This window comes from Simochromis diagramma, unplaced genomic scaffold, assembly GCF_900408965.1.
Source record: "Simochromis diagramma unplaced genomic scaffold, fSimDia1.1 OVJJ01000106.1, whole genome shotgun sequence".
In the NCBI taxonomy this organism is placed as follows: Eukaryota; Metazoa; Chordata; class Actinopteri; order Cichliformes; family Cichlidae; genus Simochromis; species Simochromis diagramma.
In genome coordinates this window covers 682,155-703,015 of record NW_024387121.1, presented here as the reverse complement: position 1 = coordinate 703,015, position 20,861 = coordinate 682,155, and the positions used below count along the sequence as shown (strand labels likewise).

General features: G+C 38.1%; 1 protein-coding gene across 1 annotated transcript; it reads left to right on the top strand.

Annotated features, from left to right (window-relative positions):
• The first annotated feature begins 275 nt into the window (after window positions 1-275).
• anpepa (alanyl (membrane) aminopeptidase a) lies at window positions 276-20,821 on the top strand. Its single transcript, XM_040046976.1, has 20 exons — window positions 276-1,545; window positions 3,755-3,897; window positions 4,020-4,168; window positions 4,324-4,444; window positions 5,368-5,522; window positions 5,776-5,889; window positions 5,983-6,126; window positions 6,212-6,277; window positions 8,230-8,295; window positions 8,689-8,855; window positions 9,371-9,453; window positions 10,218-10,351; window positions 11,340-11,395; window positions 12,491-12,638; window positions 12,798-12,889; window positions 13,821-13,931; window positions 16,151-16,318; window positions 16,437-16,577; window positions 18,264-18,327; window positions 19,854-20,821. The coding sequence occupies exons 1-20, from the start codon at window positions 917-919 to the stop codon at window positions 20,013-20,015; spliced, it is 2,913 nt and encodes a 970-aa protein (XP_039902910.1). The 5' UTR covers window positions 276-916; the 3' UTR covers window positions 20,016-20,821.
• The last annotated feature ends 40 nt before the right edge of the window (window positions 20,822-20,861 follow it).

Sequence of the window (20,861 nt, the reverse complement as noted above, 5' to 3'; positions counted from 1 at the left end):
TCCAGTGTTATCAATATGCTCAGGATGATTTGACCACCTTGACCCTCCAACAGCAACATCTGTTCTCAGTACAAATAACCAGCAACACTCCCATCTCCGGCCCTCTTTTCCTGCATTATTCCCATTTTGCCTATTAGTCTCCCTCCTCTTTCCTCTCCTGAGATGAAGAATATGTGCACAGTGGTCACGGTGGTCGTCGTTACCCGCGGTTGAAGCTTTCCAGGAAGTTCAGTGATGTACCAATCACTACGGTCTATGTTCTCCTCCGTTTTTTTTCTTCTGTTTTATTCAGCCCACTCAGCAGTCCTCTCTTTATATACCGTCTTGGTGGGAGAGACTAGCATGGTCTCTGTTTAGATAAGAACCCTTGGACCCCTCCTGCTGCAGAGACTTGCTTGCAGAAATTTAAGGAAGAACAGCTGTATTTCGAAACTTTGAACACCTCTTACAATCAAAAGCGGCGATGCTGGATGTGTTCCCCACTGAGGATTTTGTTGTGCCCGGGGGTGTTTGTGTGTGATTGTGATGGTTTGAGGAGTGTTCACAGAAAGGGAATGTGAGGAAGTGTGGGATGGGGTAGGAGAGTGCAGTGTGAGGACTTGCGGTTTACCTAACCCCAGCATTAGTGGCATGACCGCAGTAACCACCTCCAGATGTTTGGGAGCACAATCTGACTGATTATTTACAGTGAACATCGCCCTCTTCACACTGCAATGTGTACTCTTTGCTCCTTTGGCAGTGTCAAAGTTAATGCTTAATCCAAGTACAGACCCTTAATTGCTAAGGCCAAGCCCTGTTTATTGGAGGGAGGTTACATGCCTGTGAACAGATCAGACAGCACAGACCAGAGGCAGACTCACTCAGGGAATCATCTCTACCAGGCAAGCAGCAGGACGGACCAAAAGAAGCAGCTACAATGCCACTGAAGTTTGGAACGTCGAAGGCTATCGCCATCGCCTTTGGTGTTCTGACCGTCTCTTCCATCGGCGGCATGTTCACCATGATTATTCTGTTCAAGGCTCAGACCCAAAACATTACCATGACGCCACCTCCAACCCTGCCGCCCACCTCCATGGCCCCAACGCCAGACATGCGGCTGCCAAAGAGCTTGGTACCTCAGAAGTACGATATTGTACTCGCAGTTCACCTCTACACTAAAATCATAGAGGAGGGGAACGGCTCCAATCCCAACATCACCACTCCGAACCAGACCATGATCTTCACGGGAAACTCGACTGTCCACTTTCAATGTGCCCAAAAGACGATGAGCATCTTTCTCAACAGCAGATACCTGAACGTGTCCTCGCCGGTGGTGTTGAACGAAAATACAAAAAGGAATATCAAAGTGTCTGGAATGAAACACCACGATGATGAAAGTGACTTCCTCGAGCTCGAATTGATGGATCCCTTGGAGGCAGGAGGGAACTACTCTTTGTTTTTGTCTTTCCACGGCGAAGTCTCGGATAATCTGGAAGCACTGTATCTAAGCAGATATACTGATGGTATCTTTGACTATGAAAGTGTAGATGATCCAAATGCGGACAGGTACGTATAAAAGCTCTGCTTATAGAATATATATCAATACATTTAATTATTTGTTGAATTTGGAGTTTCTAAAACAATTTCAGAGCTTTTCATTACTGCAACTTTAAAGTTTATGGTATTCCGTACAATAATCGGCAATTAGAGCTTAGAGGGTTTCTGAGAAAGTGAAAGAAATGTGGTCATGTTTATTCCAGTTGGAAAAATAATCTATATTAAATTAAATCTATATTAAAAAAATTTTTTTTTAAATCTGAAATCTATGAAAGTTATGTAAGTATTCTGTATTTAATGCTATTTTTAGGATTTCAAGATTCCAATTTTTTCTGGAGTGAAAAATAAATACAAAATTTAAATTTAAGTGGGGTTTTTTTGTTTTTTTTTTATAAGAAAACTATTAAGGGAAAAATATTTGGAAAGGTTTCAAGGAAAATGACATAAAGGCTGGATGCTAAATACAAACTGAAAAGAGTCAAAGTTATATTAAGAAAAATAAATAATTAAATAATTTCTTAAATCGATATTTCAAGAAGATGCAACTCCAAATATTAAATGATTAAATAAGTAAATATATAAGCCTTATTTTTGATTTTTAGCATTGTTCAAAGTGTAATTCCCTTTTAATATAAAGGAGAGAAAAAAATATCTATACAAGCTTACAAACTTTATCACTCAGCCATAATAACAGTAATAATTCATAATAAGCCATAATAATATTCCATCAGGTTACAGAGATGTTCAAGTTTCCACAGTGAATTAATTTCTCAACTTGAGTGTTCTTTAGAAACAGTGAGTCATCTGGATGACTAAACACAGTGATAGCTCAAACACAAAGTCATTTTCTAATATAACAATGATGCATCCCACATTTTTTCAAATCACTATTTATTTTCCACTGACGTGCAGTTCTTTGTGTCAGTTTTAATCTGACATGTAAAACAATAACCCAAACTGACTGTTCATCGTAACCTTATCCTAGATGTTGCACAAACCCATAAAAAATAATTCACAATGGAAATTTGGCATTAAAGTTACAGAAACTGCGGCCAGGACATTTTTGTCCTTTGATAAAACTGAGTTGGCTCAACTGATTTACACAGCTTAAGATGAGGCCTAATCAAAATGCAGTTAAGCTGGAACCAGTAAGTATCCAACAGAAAGGACAAACAATATCTTTCAGAATGAAAAAACCTGTAATAATAATAGTAAAATAATCCATTCATAATCAATGTTTGTTACAACACGTCGCTGGGGTAACATCACTGATTGGTTACATGTGTGCTTGCACCTGCAGTGGTGTAATAAGTATTTAGTTACAAGTAAAAGTCCTGGCTTTAAAATGTGCCGTAAAAAGAAGTACACAGGCAAAATTTGCAACAGTATCAAAGTAAAAGCAATCATTCTGCAATACGCTCACGATTTTTATAAATATAATCCCAAAGATCTTTTTTCAATAGCATCTTAATCTGAAGACCAGAAGCTTCAAATAAATGTAGGGGAGGAAAAAAGTCAAATTAAACTCTAAAAATAAAAGAAGCTATAAAGCAGCAAAGAATTTTTAAAAAAGTAGCTTATTGTTTTTCTGTCTTCTCAGTTTTTGATTCTTGGATATGGTGTCTCACATTGAACTTAAAGAGTTGTACACTTATATATTTACACATTTACAACCTCTGATCACGCACTATTCTACAGTGAAGACAATAATTTAATACATGTAACCCGTTCAGGTGGGGACCTCAACTTTTCAACCGCTACACTTGTACTTCATGTATCCTTTCTTCTTTTTTTCTTTTTTTTGTTTTTGTTTTTACACATTCATACTCATATGAATTTGTGAGAATCAGGCACATCCAAAACCTAACCAAACCAAACCCAACATACATGAACACCTAGACATAGAACACATTGAACACCTTGGGATAGTTACACACATATCTTTTTCTCAGTTGTTGTTAACCAGCTACACTCTGTCTTTTCCATTTCTCACTCATTAATGTTTTTAACAAGTTATTGTGCATTCTTTAAATGGTACAATATGGCCACAAGATGATTCACTTGCAATTAATGTAAGAAATTAGTCAAAAAAGTGCAGCAACATCATAGTCAAAGACCAATAAAAGCTGTTAGCGATGATAAAGAATATGTTGGGACATTTTGATCCAATTAAAAGAGACCTGAACACTCTCTCGCTCTCTATTCCCTGTATGCTTAGATTCATTGCTGCCACCAATCTGCAGCCAACGGATGCCAGGAAAGTGTTTCCTTGTTTCGATGAGCCAGACATGAAGGCTGTGTTTAAATTGACCATCATCCACAGGCGAGAAACCAGAGCTCTGGGAAATGCAGCCCCTTATGGTAAAAACAAGTTCCTGTGTCAATATGCGATATAGGTCACCTGGTGAGGAATCAAACATTAACTTTAACAATAGGAGTAAAAGATGTCCTCATTATGTATTTCCTTGTTTCCCTTCTTTCAGAAAACAACATTATAGATGACGAATGGCAATACACTACCTTTAGAGCAACACCAAAGATGTCCACCTACTTATTCGCCTTCGCAGTGGTCGACGACAGCTTCAAATCCATCCCCTCTCCAATCTCCAATACTGATCGCGTGAAGATAAATGTAGGCTACATGTCCTGCAGGATGAATCTGATGCAGTGTTATTGATGTTTTTGTTTTTGCCAGTACACTTTGAAAGTCAGCAAAACTGGGCTAGTAGCCAGTGAGGTTTTACTATTTTTACCACTCAGTGCCATTTCTGTGTTTTGTTTGTGCAGACGTATGCTCGTCCTGAAGCCATCAATGCAGGACACGCTGATTATGCCAGCGACATTGCCAGAAAGCTCCTTCGATTCTACGAAAGCCAATTTGAAATGAAATATTCAATGGAAAAAATAGGTAAACTATACCTACTTACATCTGTGAAGGGTCTCAGTCATCCAGGTCATTGTAGTCTAAGGAGCTTGGAAAGAAAGGTGTCTGGACTTCTCGGATGATAGGTGAAACGTCTTCAAGAAACTTAAAGAAGTCCAGGCGCCTCTCTTCCCAAACTATACCTACTTACATTTCAGTCTTCTTCTTTTATCAGCTCACTTTTGGGGTCACCCCCACAAAACATCCCCCTCCATCTCACCCTATCCCTAGCATCCTCCTCCATCACGCCAACCCTCTTCATGTCCTCCTGTATTGTATCTTCTCTGTGGTCTTCCTCTTTTGGAAACTCCATCTTCAGCATCCTTTGTCTAGTATATCCACTATCCCTCCTCTGCACATGTCCAAACCATCTGAGCCCTGGATCTCTAACTTTGTCTCCAAACCTGAGCTGTTCCTCTGATGTACTCATTTCATTTCTCTGACTCAAAGAGAATCACAAAAACGAACAGCATGACATGAGAGATTTGAAAAAGACATCATAAATAGCACACAAAACAATTCCCATGATTTGTATTTGTTTTTCTTTGCTTCTTTAACTCAGTCGGAGGGTTTTCATCGGTCTTTGTTCAGTATGTTGCTTTTATTGTGGATATAAACTCCCATGAATCAAATGTGTTGAACCCACACTTTGACTTGTAATCCACATTTTATGGCTCACAAGTACTGTTTTTGATTTTTAGATGCATCACTTACTGCTTAATCAAAATACTGTATTGAGTAGCTCATACATGTCTCATAGGGGATAATCTGGTTTTTAATACTGAAGGGTCTTTATGCTCTGATATGAAGCACCTTAAATTATGTTGTTGTGAATTGGTGCTATGTAGACCGAACTGAACTGAACTGATTTGAACAGAATTGTGTCCATTTCTTTGTGATCTCCTTAGACCAGCTTGCACTGCCAGACTTATACCCCGCTGCGATGGAAAACTGGGGACTGATCACATACCAGGAAGGATTCCTGCTCTATCAGGAAGGAGTCTCCTCCCTGTTGCACAAGGAAGATATTGCCACTGTCATTGCACATGAACTGGCACACCAGGTTAGAGAGCAGTAAAACGAATAAAGCATGTGATTTCAATCCTCTGAGTCATTTTCCTGTTAAGACCACAGACAGGAGTAGCAAAACATATAGTTTTAGCAGCAAAAGTAAAGATCATTCAACATTTTCACATGATAAGAAACACAGTGTTGGATTAAGGAAGTTGTTTTTAAGTTTATTACAACTTTTACAACAGTATTGAATAGCAATGCAACCTTTCCTGTGTAATGATTTATTTTTATTTTGTTGGCAGTGGTTTGGAAATGAGGTGACAATGAAATGGTGGAACGACCTTTGGCTGAATGAGGGCATTGCTACCTACCTATCTTACATTGCTGTGGACAGTGTGGAGCCTACGTTCAATATAGTAAGTCCAGCCTTGCAATATCTCTGGAGTTCTGCTAAATGCTCAGGCAAAATTGTTTAAGCTTACAGTCTCGTCCATGTTTGTTTTCTACAGAAAGAAATATCTATCATGAATGACCTCCACGATGCGTTTAGAGAGGATGCTTTGGCCTCATCCCATCCTCTCAGTCCTGAATCAAAAGAGATCAATACGACAGATCACATCCTTGGAATGTTTGATTCGATCAGCTACAGCAAGGTAGCTAGTCAAAGCTGTTAATACACAATTTGCCACCGTGTGTTTTCTACTAACAGGAACATGTAATCTGTGTTCACTTTGTTAGGGTGCAATTGTGCTGAGAATGCTGGCAAACCATGTGGGAGAAGTTGTTTTCAACAAAGGGCTCCAAGTAAGCAAAAATGATTTTCCTTTCAGGTCCTTCCCAAGGCTTAAACGATCGTGGCTCAAGAGTTGGCAGTTCATCTTGTAATCAGAAGGTTGCCGGTTCGAGCCCTGGCTCTGACTGTCTTGGTTGTTGTGTCCTTGGGCAAGACACTTCACCCGTTGCCTGCTGGTGGTGGTCAGAGGGCCTGGTGGTGCCAGTGTCCGGCAGCCTCGCCTCTGTCAGTGTGCCCCAGGGCAGCTGTGGCTACAATGTAGCTGCCATCACCAGTGTGTGAATGTGTGTGTGAATGGGTGGATGACTGAATGTAGTGTAAAGCGCTTTGGGATCCATAGGGACTGAGTAAAGCGCTATAAAAATACAGGCCATTTACCATTTAAACTTAAAAACAAACAATAAAACTAAAGGGTTTCCCTTGACTGCCAGTCTGCAGTTGAAACTCACTTCTGCCAAGACAATCCAAATGCAGAATCCTGGAAACGTTTTCATGAGAAAATCCAACCATTTTGATGATGTCATGGCTCATGTATCTGGAGCCACGACATTATTGAAAGAGGACACAGATGTAGCAATGCTTTAATTAGCTATTAAATCTCATCTAATCTGCATATACCTTGTTTGCTTTTGCAACCAAAGTCTTGGCAAATGTAAGGAAACGGAACATTTGTGAAGTCCCCTGTGTGCTACAAAACTCTGAGCGCCTCACAGGCTTTTGAGATGGATGGAAAGGAAGAGCAGATTTGGCTGGCCATAATTGGTGCCAGATATTGACACATAGGCTTACGTAGCCACAGCTTGTGGCATTACGAAATGAACTCACTAATTTTTGTCCACAGGATCAGGATTTGTCCCACTGTAGCTGTCATCCCTGTTAGTCTGACTTACTGAACTGGGCCACTTCAGCCACCCTGCAACTCTGATGTTGGAAGAAAATAGATGGGTGGAATTTATGAATGCAGCTTAGCAACAAAGCTTGCAAGTGTTAGCTGATAACTTAGCACTCCAGCCTTTGATCCAAATATGGTAACTTCTACATTTAAAAAAAGAAAAAAAGACACGGTGGTGGCCAAAATGCTAATAAGGCATCACAATCTGCACTCCAAAACCAGTGGTTGGTGTCACAGTGGTTACGCCCATCCTTTGAATACAGTCTTTGATCCAGCGGTGTATTGTTTCAGTTTAGTCGTGTAAAATGATCTTTGGAAACTTTTGAAACAACCGAAAAAATAATAATAACATAAAGTTGTAATTCCAAAATGGATCAGGCTTCATTTGAAAGGCAACACTTTCTAGTTTCATAAAACTTGTCTGTATATCATGTGGCTAAAATAATCCCAAACCCTCGACAGGTTGCAGGTAACCTGGTGTATTCGAAGAGGTTAACTTTTTTACCATCGATAGACACCAGCTTCTGTCATACATCCTGTGATGGATGCATGTCCTGGCTGCTTGGATCATGACACATCCAAATCGAACATGTTGAAAATAAAGCCCTCAGTGCTGCTCTGAACGAAAGCATTCCAACATCTGGTTCGTGTCTGCAGAAATGGGGAAGGCACGCAGCTTTTGTCCACTTGTGTTTTCCACTGCCTCATGCAAAATGAATAAGGGTGTTGTGTTTTCCTTGTCAGATATACAAGGAAGAGGCTAAACGTCTGTTCAAACCTTCATTTTTGTAACACACCAAACTCATTGTGAATGTTCACGTGTATCCGGGCAGAAGACTAAAAACAAAACAAACAAAAAAACAAGGAAAAACTAAAACGTTTTTTACTCAGAGATTTATTACAACATCACATCTCCCTCAGGTCCAACTGCTCACAGCTGCAATTGAATCTTTTCACCCAGCTCTTATTCCAACAGCTCCACGGGGAAATAATTCTTTTTTTGTGCCTGATGCAACTGTGTCCACTGTTACTCAATCGTTCTGATTTGCTCTGCTTTCATATATTTCATAGATGTATCTCAAGGCCTTTCAATATGGAAACGTAGAAAAGGATGACCTCTTGAAGTATATGCAAATGGTAAGATGATAAATTATCCAGGCTGTTTTATTCTGCCAAATTTCTGTTGCTTACTCTATGCGTGCCTTGTCATCAAAATCATTCTCACACTTTCATTGCCTGAGGATTAATCACAACATTGTATTTATCCCAGATTTTAAATATTTTGGACAAATCATAGTTTTTGGTCTGTGTTTTAGCTCATTTAATTTAAAACAATGGCTAGCACATTAAAATGCCAAACAGCAGCTTTTAGAAAGCAAAGACCTGCGTGGTATATTTAGCTCTTTTAAAGCAAAGGGTTCGAAAATGTTCAGATACTAATGAATTCCGTTATCATAAATCATATTTACAAATACATTGGGTTTGGACTGCACATGGAAAGATATTCATTGGCTTGTTTAATGTTGGCAGGCTGCGAATCAGAACCGCGGTAACAAAGCTGTCCGCAACCCTGATGACATCGCTGGATTCATGAACCCTTGGACCACCCAAAGTGGCTATCCTGTCATTACCATCAACACTACCAATGGACAAGTCTACCAGAAGCAGTTTCTCTTCAATAACTCTGCCAATTCCTCGTAGGTGTCTTCCACATCTTTCTACAAACTTGACCTAACTTTGTGTAAACCAACTATTTTTTTTCCAGCATAGACAAATCTGTAATAAAATCATCTAGCTTGAGTTAACACTTTGTACCACTTTTAATGATAATACAGGTTAAATAACCATCTGTGGTAAAAAGTCAAGTTATTCAATGAATAACTCACATCGTTAACAAAGTATTGGGCCACAACTGATTTCATTGCTTTTGGATGCGCCTTTGCCTTCGAACTCCATGATGCTGCCATGATGAATCATACAGGGTCCAGACTGGGATACCTCCAGATCCTGGAGACTCTGGCATGATAGTGGCACAGATTAGGTTATTACAAAGGAAAATAGATTTCATGCTCATGTTTTTGTCTCTAAAATGCTTCTTTTCAGTTTGTGAGCTTTAAAAAGTCTGTAAAACTCACAATTATTGCTCACTTTATTTTCTGGGGCATGTGAAACTACATCCAGTGTGAGATCTACCTGTTCTTTTTCTGTTTAGCAATTCATGGACAGTGGAGATTGAGTTCATCTCAAATGCGTCGTCTAAATTCGAGAAAGTGTATTTGTATAACAACAAGCCAGGTAAGATGCAGGAGAACACAAAGTATTTTTTATTTTACATCTTCTGTTTCAAAGGGAACCAGAATAATGTTGGGATGAGACATAATCAAGCCATTGATTAAAAAAACAAACAAACAAAAAAACCACAAGCATTTTTCAGTGAAATGTTTATTTGCCCCAAAAGTTCTTAAATCAGCTACAAAGGCTTTAGATATCCCTGGAATGGAATTTTCTTTAAATGCACAAAAATAAAAATTGGCCAAAGAAATGTTTTGCATATATTTTAGGAGGTATAGAAAACCATTAATCACATACATCGTTAATCATCCTTAGTGTTGCTGAATTTGAATGACATTTGTGCATGTAATGTTGCAAACACATACAGTGTCAGAATAGTTAATCATACAAACTGACTTTCAAGACACAAAAAAGCATCAAAACAACTACAGATAAACAGATGTGAATCCCAAATGCCACCTGACGTGTCCGTGAAAAAATACAGAACAAAAGGAAGCGATAATGGGAATTTATCACAAAGAGTAAAAGAGTTGCAAAAATGACATCAAAGATATACGAACCAAAAAACGGAGATACAAAAACATCTGGGAGAAGCAAAATGACTGCACACAGTGCATCTGCTTTCAGTTTGGTTGTCTTCATGTTTTTACTTCTTAAGTCTCGTCTCAGCCTCTGTCAAGTTTCCTTTTTCTCCATTCAAGTGCTTCATTTTACTCACTCGCAAAAAAATTTAACACATTTTCAACTGATTGATGTCTCGTGAACAGTAAACAAAGAAGCTTTCATAACTAAGAATGGTGACTGGATCCTGGCAAATGTCAACTGCATCGGATACTACAGAGTCAATTACAATCCAGAGAACTGGGAACGCCTTCTAGCTCAGCTGCAGAAGAATCGACATGTAAGTACTGGGCCACTCCAGTTTTACACATTTTACTGGGTGATTTTTACTGGAAATATTACGACATCTTATCTTCTGAAGCTTCTTTGTTCCATACCAGGCAATAAATGCAGGGATTTTGTGAGTTATTGGTTAATTATCAAAATAAAATCTAATAACATTTATATAAACTGACAAGGTTATATTGAAGAGAAATAACTTATTGTCGAAGGCAGATTCATTGGACTGCAAAGGTTTTCTAGAGGCTTTAAAGAGCAACAATAAAAGTTTGCTTCCTTTATTACACAGTGAAGTTTGATAGATTGTGTTGGAGGGTAAGCCAGAGATGCTGTTTGAACAAAGTAGACCAGACCAAGAATTGGCCTTGAACCAAAAGCTCAGAGGTTAACTCAATCCTTCAAAGCGAACATTTGTCGTCGTAGATCCCGAGTTACACAAAAAAGGCCTTACTTGTGCCTCACGTATAACTTTTACAACTAACCTGCTTTTTTCTGGATGTACGAGTCTGTAGTTGTATCAGCAATGTCGTCACCATGTTCACGGATTGTTTGGCTGGTTGATCTACCACTCAGTTGTTCATGTTCTGTCATCAATAATTCGCGGTGCAGAGAAAGAAAGCTTTCTTAACGCCTGTGACTTTCCATCCAGTGCAACGAATGGGGCAAGGGTTACTATTGTTACAGTTTCTGCTACAAAGCACACACTGACTAAGGCAACTCCTCTTAAACACTTGTCATAAACATACCTGAATTCCCTCTGACACTGATTGGGGAACAAAACAAATGGTGGAGGGAGAATAATTTTGTGGACAAACACGGGATAGCAGGAGTAGAGAATTCCAGGTAAGTGGTTGGGAATCAGATGGTAAGGAAAGTCACGTTCAGTAACCTTTAAAGTCATTTTTAATAACTTTAAAATGGCAGCTCCCAGGTAAGAAAGAAGTAGCGCTCGGTGGCTCTCTAACTTTGAAACTCTTGTGTTTTTCCAGAGTATCCCGCTGTTGAACAGAGGGCAGCTTATTGATGACGCATTTAACTTGGCAAGGTACTGACTGTGACCTGTTCATTTAATAAAAAAATAATAATGCTGTGCTATTAATATATTAGATATGTTAAGCGATAAGAGGAAACTAGAACGTCGTTAAGAAGTCCACTTAACTTAACATGCAGCTTTGCATCAGGCAGTGGTTTGCTGAATATTTAGATCTGGCCTTTTGAAAAACTCTCTCATTCTTTCAGTATTAATCACAAACCCCCTTCCAAACCAAACAGCCTAACATTATTAAATGTTATTTGACATTTATTTTACCAAAGAATGTGGCTACTTTGCTCCAGTTTCTAGGGAAGGCATTTATTTGAGATAATGAAGTATATTATATGTGTTTATTGAGATATTGGATTAGCTGGAGCCTGTCATGGTAGGCTACACCCTGGACAGGCTGACACGCTATCACAGAGCTAACACACGCTATTGACACCCTGCTGCTTATTGCAGCTAGCTGGACATTAACCCTGTGAGCTCTTGTTATGATCGGTGTTATCCCCAGCTCTAACCCTACTGTTCTCCAAAGTCTTGGCAGTCGGGGTAAAAAAAAAAAAAATCCTTGTAACTTACAGGCATTACTTACATTTTCCCCCCAAAAATGCCCTTTTGTTTTTCTCCAAAACTCAGGGTTAGACATGCCAGTGATTTCAACTCATACCTCAGAGAGTTAAATGCAAATAGATAATTTTCTTTAGACAACAACATTTGTCAGCCATCATTATTTTACTCATCCGGTCATCTGTCCAGGATAGGGTTGAGTTTTGTTAGAGCCAATTATTAAACAGGCAAATCCCGACAAGTCACAGGGGACACTTTAAATAAAGTCTGAGACATTTTGCCGCTGCAGTATTTCTAAAAAAAACATTTTCCATTTGATCTGATGCTAACCAAAGACGTCCCAAACAAATTGTGGAGACTTAATTTTTTCATAACATTTAGCTGTAAGAAAATGTGATTGTAGAAGCAGTCCCATTGGAGGTTGTATAAATAAAAATGGCTAAAGCACAGGCGGTGTGTGGATGCTCCAATATTGCTTTTTTGTGAATTTTGAATAAATGGCTGTACTGACTGAGATCTCACTCTTGTTCTAATCAGGGCTAAACTTGTCAACGTGACTCTGGCTCTGAATTCAACCCTTTTCCTCACAAAAGAGACCGAGTTTCTTCCCTGGGAGTCAGCGGTCAGGAATCTCGACTACTTCATCCTCATGTTTGACCGCTCTGAGGTGTATGGACCCATGCAGGTATCTGTCATCTGTTTTCACTAGTTGTACAAACTTGTCTTATATTATTATATTTAACAGGCTTAATGTGATCTTCTGATTTTGTTGATGTTCAATAATTGGAACAATGTGCAGAAAATATTGTATACATTGCCGAAACTCTGCCGTCTCTTCCTGCAGACATACCTGCGGGAACAGGTTAGAGAGCTGTATAACGTCTTCAAAAACGACACGGACGATGACCGCGTCCCACAGAACGATCACTCCTTACAGTAAGTAAGATCTTTATTTTTAAGACGGAATTCATCCTGAGTTAATCGTCAACAGATTTACACATGCTTGCATGTAGTTTAGGGTTCATAAAATCACACTCGAGTCCAAAGGTGCTAATAAAAAGCAGATGTGTGAGTTTGTATTTTTGCCTTTGTGCTGTAACAGATGTGTGGTGTGGACTGTGAGTGTTGTTTTAAAGGAAGCAGTTCTCGTGTCATCAAGGATCATTTAAAGTGGTCTGCTTTTTTCTCATATAAACTGTTGCAGGGGTGGATGTTCATGTTAAACACGGCCAAGGTTTCAAATAATGACTTCATCAAAAAACACAGGTCTCAGAAAGAAAGAGTGGGGATATCTGTTAACTGGACTGTTCTAGTAACGTATAAGAATAAAACTGTAGAGCTGGAAGTAAGAATGATAAACTGTAAACTGATTATTTGATAATTAATCTTTGTTTATGTGGCACAACAATATGGCATTATAGGTCGACGTGATAATGAGGGTAGAATTAGTCTTAGTGGTATCATTTTCACCTTTCCTTAGAAATTGCCACTTGTTAGTCATTTATTCTTCTGTAACTGCACTTTAAGTGTCACTAAGAGTACATTCAGCTGCTGAAAATTACGCCCCAAGTTAAAAACATTTACCGGGTAAATGCTGAGCAGTCACTGGCTGTATGGCTAGACCACAAAGTGCTACCAAAAGATGACATAAAAGAAAGAAACTGGAAGCTTTCAATGAACGCGTAGGCCCTCTCGGTTTCAAAACCATTGGTAAAACAATTCGTTAGAGAACTGTCAGTGATAGATGAGTAATAAGAGTCCATTTAAGGGTTAAAAAACTCCTGTCTCCAAATTATTCTCATATTTGGAAACACTCTGGCATTTCATACCTTTGCATTTATCATACAAAATGTTGTTTCATCCTAAGGTACACTCAGCTCTTAGCCATAAAGCTGGCATGTTCCAATGGACTACCAGAATGCGTAGAGATGGCTAAGCAGAAGTATGCCGCCTGGATGGAGAGCAACAATACCAACAGGTGTGGACTTTTCTAGAATAAGTATCTTTATTTTCTGTGTCACACTTTCTGGAATTATCCAATGATCATCTAACTGTATTAGCTTTCCATATATTCTGTAGCTTTGCTCTCCGGTAATGATTTAGTAAAGGTATGTGTAACCTAATCCGTCTTTCATGTCAGTTGTTGGTATCTGTGCATTGTGGATGTTGGTAAAGCTGCACTTGGTGGGATTTTCAAGCAATCTCACTCTAATTTTCAATTCCAACATCTTTTCCCAAACAAGTGCTCTGGTGCGCTTACAGCTTGCATTTTTGAAAAGTTTCCAAGTGCAACTTTAAAAAATTGGGACTAAGACTGTATATAAAGGATGGACGTAGCCACAATGACATCACTAATTGGTTAGGGACCTTGAGGGGTGGATCTGACTAAGAACCTAAGGAACAACACGACACTCATCTGCAGTGTCGGGGTAAAGCAGACAGTGTATTCTCTCAACCCCAAACTGGTTGCAGTAAATAGCTGCCCCTCTCCAAGCCTGCTTCTGCTGGAGGTGTCTTCCTGTAAAAAAGGAGTTCTTCCTTCCATGTTTCCACGTGTTTGTTCATAAGGGATTGTCTGATCGCTGGGGTTTTCTCTGTAATATTTGTAGGACCTTCAATTTCCTATACAACAAGCTTTGAGGCTACGTCTATCTTTTATTTACAGTTAAATACGTTCACTGCATGTGCTTGTTACTTCAATGTGGAAATGCCTTTGTGCTTGACTGCAATACTGTGTGGATATGTATGCTCCATGTTATACTGTATACACATTATAAATTAGGGCGGGGGGGGGGGGGGGCATATTCTGGATTTGTTATCTTGTGTTCAAGAAAATCAAAATCATCTTCAGAGAAGTCACAGAATAGTAACCAAAGTCTGACATCCATGGATTCTTTTTATTCTTTAGTCTTTATTTTGTCCAAAAATGCTCACTTGGGCCGTGTATATGTCTGACTTTGCCAGATGTGTCAACAACTTCAATCTAAAATGAGTACATCAAGGATAAAATGAGATTTAATTATATCAGACTTAGACATTCTGTCAGTTTCTTTTGCTATATCACTATACTAAAAAGCAAGACTGCAGAAAGACAAACAGACACTCGTCTCACACTCATGACTCCAGTATAGTCAACCCAGCACTTAAGCTCTCAACTTAATCACTTACTGTAAAACCGCTAAGCACACTTTGTCTTTTTAATCTGGGGGTGTTGAAAATCAAGAGGTCGAAATAAATATTTTCGCCATGCAAAACATGAACATGAAATGGGAATATAATTCAGATGTGGATACACATGAATGCCATATTTCCTTTATCATGCAACTCAGACATTTATGATGGGAAACAAATACACTATAAAAGAGGCTAAAACAGGTCTTGCATGTAGCTGTGCCTCCAAGATCAATAAAAGGTCTTCAGATTATTTTATCCCAGTTAATAGATTTCATGTTGCATAACAACAGCTGTTTGTATCAGAAAGAATTAAATGGCCAAAGCTCAAAGTGGTTTATATTTGCTTTATCGCTCCCGCATTCTTGGCCTGCATGTTACTGCAGTGGTTAGCACAGTTGCTGCAAAGCAGAAGGCTGTAGGTTTGAATCTGCTGCTCTGCACGGCGTCTCTACCAGTGGTATTTGTGGAGGTAGGGAAATGAGCATGATCTGTGATTTGTCTGTCTCTACGGCTCTGCCAGGATACCTCAATAACACAAGCTGAAGAAGTCCTTAAGAACCTGGATGGATGGGACATCATTTCACTTTTCAAACTAATTTAGACATCAGGGGACATTTTCTCTTTTAGCATATGGACTTTTCCAAATCTTAAAAAATCTAGCAGTGTTGTGTTTTCATTGAATTTTTGATGGGTGGGCAGATGTTGGACCATGCCATTAGATGTCTTCTTTTTCAATTGTCAACAACGTCAATAATTTGAGCATTTTCTGTGACTTCTGTAAACATCGATATATAAACCACATACATAAACTGACAATGGTCACAGTCTACTATACTGATGAGCCATTTCTATAAAGTATAATGGACTGCATTTTATTTTGGCGGGTAGAGTTTTTTCTTATACTGCTGATGAGATTCCTTCTGAAGCGAAAACATGTGATGTCAGCCGTCCAGCACAAAGAAAAAAATGTGAAAATTAGATGGTCCTGAAACAGGAAAAATAAAGTGTGTGTGTGTGATTCAGCATCCACCCAAACCTGCGGTCTGAAATCTACTGCCAAGCTGTGGCTGCTGGTGAGAAGGAAGAGTGGGAATTTGCCTGGGACATGTATCAGACCTCCAGCAACACCTCGGAGAAAGAGCAGCTCCGTCGTGCTCTGTCCTGCACCAAGAAGATCTGGTTGCTCAGCAGGTAAAGCATAAAATCCTAAAGTGTATGACACATGTGCAAACTGTTTTAATAAAGCAGTTCCCAATACACATGGGTTTTATTCATTAGGTTTCCAGTAAGAGCCTTCCTTATCTTGCAGATACCTTGATTACACTTTGGACCCTGAGAAGATACGTCTGATGGACGTCGCTTCTACAATTTACTACATAGCCCAGAACTCAGCGGGGCAGGCGCTGGCCTGGAACTTTATCAGAGCAAACTGGGACTACGTCAGCCAAGGGTAGGTTGCTATTTAAACTGCTTTTAGTCCCTCTCATATTGGTTTTTACAGATGCCATCTCATTTTCTGAGTCATCTCTTTTGCACTGTGGATTAGACAAACATACATGATGCCAGTATTCTTGGGTTGAGGTTGATGATAGGTCACATTTCCTTCAGTGATGAGTGTTTATTTAGCCTTTTTATTCCAACAAATTTACAAGGAGTTTAAGAATTCATGGCTTACCTCAGAACATACACTTATAAAGGTGGAGGAGTTTCCATAACACCCCAGTTAGATGTGTGAAAACTCTGGATGAGCTCAGTTTTTTGGCAGTATGACCTCATTTCAGCTGGCTTGTAAAAATGTGAATTTGCTCAGTGGCTTCCTGTTGTAGAATTGCGAGTATATTTCAATGGTGTTGGCACAAAGCAACAAAAACAACCAACCCACAGCAGCGTGTTTCTTTTTTTTTTCCTCCTATTGATTTAGTTCAAGAAGAAAATAAAATGCAGCACTGTTGCAACCATTGGTAGCTATGTTTCTGACTATTTAACAGGAGGGTCAATGCAAAAAGAAAATACCCATATATGGGATTACCTGGTTTGGTGTGGATATGATCTTGTGGTGTCTGCATTGACCTTATGGCTCTAAGTTTAATGTGATTAAATATTATCTCCTTTTTAGATCTGTTTATCTATGATGGCCTTCTTGAGTGCAGTTTGAAGGCCATAAGTTTTCAGCCAAAAAATGACCTGCCTTTAAGAAGACGTGTAGCCTGTTTTAGGTCGTGGTTTCAGGTTTTTCCTCCTGAATTCGACATGTTCATTCAGTCTCAGCTGCGTCTTCAACCCACTTGCCAGCATCAAACAGACTAACCAAGACTAGATAAGAGAAATCTTTATTGGTGTCCACAGGGGAAATGTAGTTGCTTGAGAAACTTGAAGCTAATGAAGAGCAAAAAAAAAAAACATTAACAGTACAAGTTTTGCTAAGAAACAAGCCAACAGTGTCAAGATAACTACAATATTTTTTCAGGATTGGGTGGAGACCAAAACTGAACTAACAACAGAGTAATGTTACCAGTTTTTGGTTGAAAATGAAAATATGGCGAGGGCTTGGGGTTATATGGCGCCACCACATTCTTTCTCGATTATGTTTTGGCTTCTGCTTTATGTGCAGAGGAGACATATTTGCTGCTTCATCACAGAGAGTCGAGGACCTCGGCTGGTTCAGGGGCCAGATGTTTATAGAGCACTTTTAGTGACCTGTGAACAAACTAGCTGGGCCATAAAAAAATCAGGCATTTATAAACAGTCGACTATAAAAATCCTGCACTGTGTCATCAAGTGCAAAGGTCCTGTTATTTAATCACTTCTTATCATTACCTCTCCTGTTTGTGCTGTTACCAGGAAGTTAAAATAAACTGTATCACAGTATAATTAAAGGGCGGGGCGGGGGTCATTTCGTGGCCACACCGACATGCGAACGTTATCTAAAGTAAATTATTTAATCAGCAGGGGATTGAAAATCAATTTTTCCTTGACTAATCATTACCTGTCATTACCAAGTTCATACTGTAAAACAGATGAAAACTAACTAAAACTAACCATCCACTTAGTGTTGATACTAAGTGGATACTTAGTATCAACACTTATAAATGAATCACTTGAGTTTCACTGAAAGCTGTTGCTAATATTTTACCAGGGACGGGGCGATGCTGATTGCAGGAGTGACCAGCAGATTCTCGACAGAGTTTGAACTGGAAGAGGTAATTTACCAGTCATTTTTATTGCTAAAATGATATAACAGCAGGAGTATGAGTTGTCTTTTAATCATGATCCAGTAATCTGCTCACACCAAATCAGATACACCCCAATACTTCATTTATTTATGACTCCATAATTAATCTTACTTACCTTTGACAGATGACACAGAATGTGTGTCATTAGTTTTATTTCCCTTGTACTAATCAGCAGTTCTCAGAACTCTTCTTCATTAACACATTTAACACGGTCATTTTTATTTGTATGAAGTTAACTGCTACAAATGACACATTAGTTTCTGAAATCTCACTTGACAAAAGCTGAATGTCTTATTTTTCAACTACATTTCAGCTCATATTTATTCAATTACATAACAGGTTTCTCACATATTATTTACCTTCAGCCACCCTTTTACCTTTTTCAGCAAACATTTACATTTAGCCACATATCAACATTCTTTATTTTAACTTTATATTAATGTTACTGTTTTACTTTAGCTGTTCTAATCATTGCTTTTAGTTTTTTTTATATTACTTCCAACTATTTCAGATCTTTAGCTTTTTTTTTTAATTGTTGAATTTATCATTTACATTTAGCTTTTTAAACATTCATAACTTATTTTTAGATATATTTTAACAATGGGAACTATTGCTTTTCACTTTTTCAATATCATGTCATGTTTCAGGTAATTAAATTATTAGCTGTTGTTTTAACTAAATTACTTCGTCGTATCTTTATCTTTCAATACATATGTAACTTACATTAGTTAAATATTTTATTTAACCGTTTTTCATGATTATAAATATGACATTTTCTTTTTTTAACCTTCTGAAGATAATTTTAAACATTTTACCTGCCAATACTTTTGGCCTTTAAACATTACTAAATGAGTATTATTTAAGACACTGTCTGTGGTGTTTTCATTATTTATGCTACTTATTTGAGCTTTTTCAACATTTCCAACATTCACAGCTGTTCAGAAAAGGGAAAGAAATGTAATTTCACATGCTGTTACTTTTAGCTATATTTTAACAGTGGCAACAGCTGCTTTTAGCTCTCTCTTTTAGCTTTTTTTTTTAAATCTAAATGCTAATTACAATATTGTAGCTATTCTTTTAGCTAATTACTCCAACATATCTGTATCCTTTTCAACATGTGTAAATTAGATTCAATATTTTATTTAATCATTTTTTCATGAGGGCATAATTACATTTTCTTTTTTATCTTTTAAGTTTATCTAAGTTAATTTGAATTATATTTTATTTTTAACTCCAAATATTTTAACTGTTGCACCAATTACTTTAGGCCTTTCAACATTGTTGAATTATGTTGAGATCATTGTTTTATTCACCGTCTATAGCATTTTCATTATTTATACTACTTTAGCTTATATTTCAAGTATTGTATTTAATTTAATAATGTTCAAAAACTGATAGCTGCAGAAAAAAGAACAGAAACGGTCTTTCACATGCTGCTGTGTCATGCCAACACCTAACTTTGTGTTTTTTTTCTCACCCCTTTGTGTCTACAGCTCATGCGTTTTCAAAATTACGACCTGGGTGGTGCCTCCAGGGCTGTGTCTCTGGCCATCGAGCAAACCCAAGTGAACATCCAGTGGGTCAAAGAGAACAAAGACGATGTTCTGCGGTGGTTCGAACAAAAAACTTCTTCTGTAAGACAAAAGGAGTACTAACAGGTTCAGAGCCTCTGATCTGATTGCCAGTTTATTCTCTCGAAGCTGCACATTTTTAGTCAATATGACTTTACAAGAAAAAGAATTAAATGTAATTCAATTCCAAGCTGAAATATGACTTGTGCAGCACATAGTATATTATAATAAGTACTAAGAGAAATGTTCAGTATTCATGTATATACTTCTGTGCATTATTTATACCATACACTCAATGAAAATGGAGAAATAAAAACCAATCTGTTCAACATTTGTGAATTTTGCACATAATGCTAATGAAGGATGTATTAGCTGTATGGCTGCATGTTAAAAAACTGCATTTATCCTAGAAAATCCATTGTTGCTTTGCATAATTGCTTTTTAGGGGTTTGTTTTGTTTAGTTTATTTTAAGTGAAAACAAACGTCTCTTTGTTCCATTTGCTTCTGTTGCCACTTTGTCGTTTGCAAAATCTATTAAATGTGCTATAATCAAGAAGCCAAACTGATCTTGCGTTGCTGAAATTGTTATATTTAATAATAAAATACACACGAGCCTTTTAATTGTGTTACTTTGGTTAATGGGTATTGCAACAATGTCACAACTGGAATGCTTTTGGGGTGTGACTGCTTACAGTTAGGAAAAACGAAAAGTTTGTTCCTAATATGTTTAAAAGTTGATGTCCCTTACCCAAAGAGACTATATGTGTGAAATTTAAATTATACAATTTTAGGGGGGAAAAAAACAAACAAACAATGTAAAACTTGAAAAATCATCAAAATTTGTCTGTTTCTTAGTCTGTATCTGCAATACAGGCACACTCTCTGAAGTGCATCAAGTTTGGTCTCAGTAGTTCTTTCCTGAAAATATT

Excerpts from the sequence above, each read along its gene's own strand:
- anpepa (XM_040046976.1), top strand. The coding sequence starts at position 917 with ATGCCACTGAAGTTTGGAACGTCGAAGGCTATCGCCATCGCCTTTGGT. Across the intron at positions 5,890-5,982 it reads TGGAGCCTACGTTCAATATA|AAAGAAATATCTATCATGAA; the intron begins GTAAGTCCAGCC and ends TGTTTTCTACAG. Across the intron at positions 6,127-6,211 it reads ATTCGATCAGCTACAGCAAG|GGTGCAATTGTGCTGAGAAT; the intron begins GTAGCTAGTCAA and ends TCACTTTGTTAG.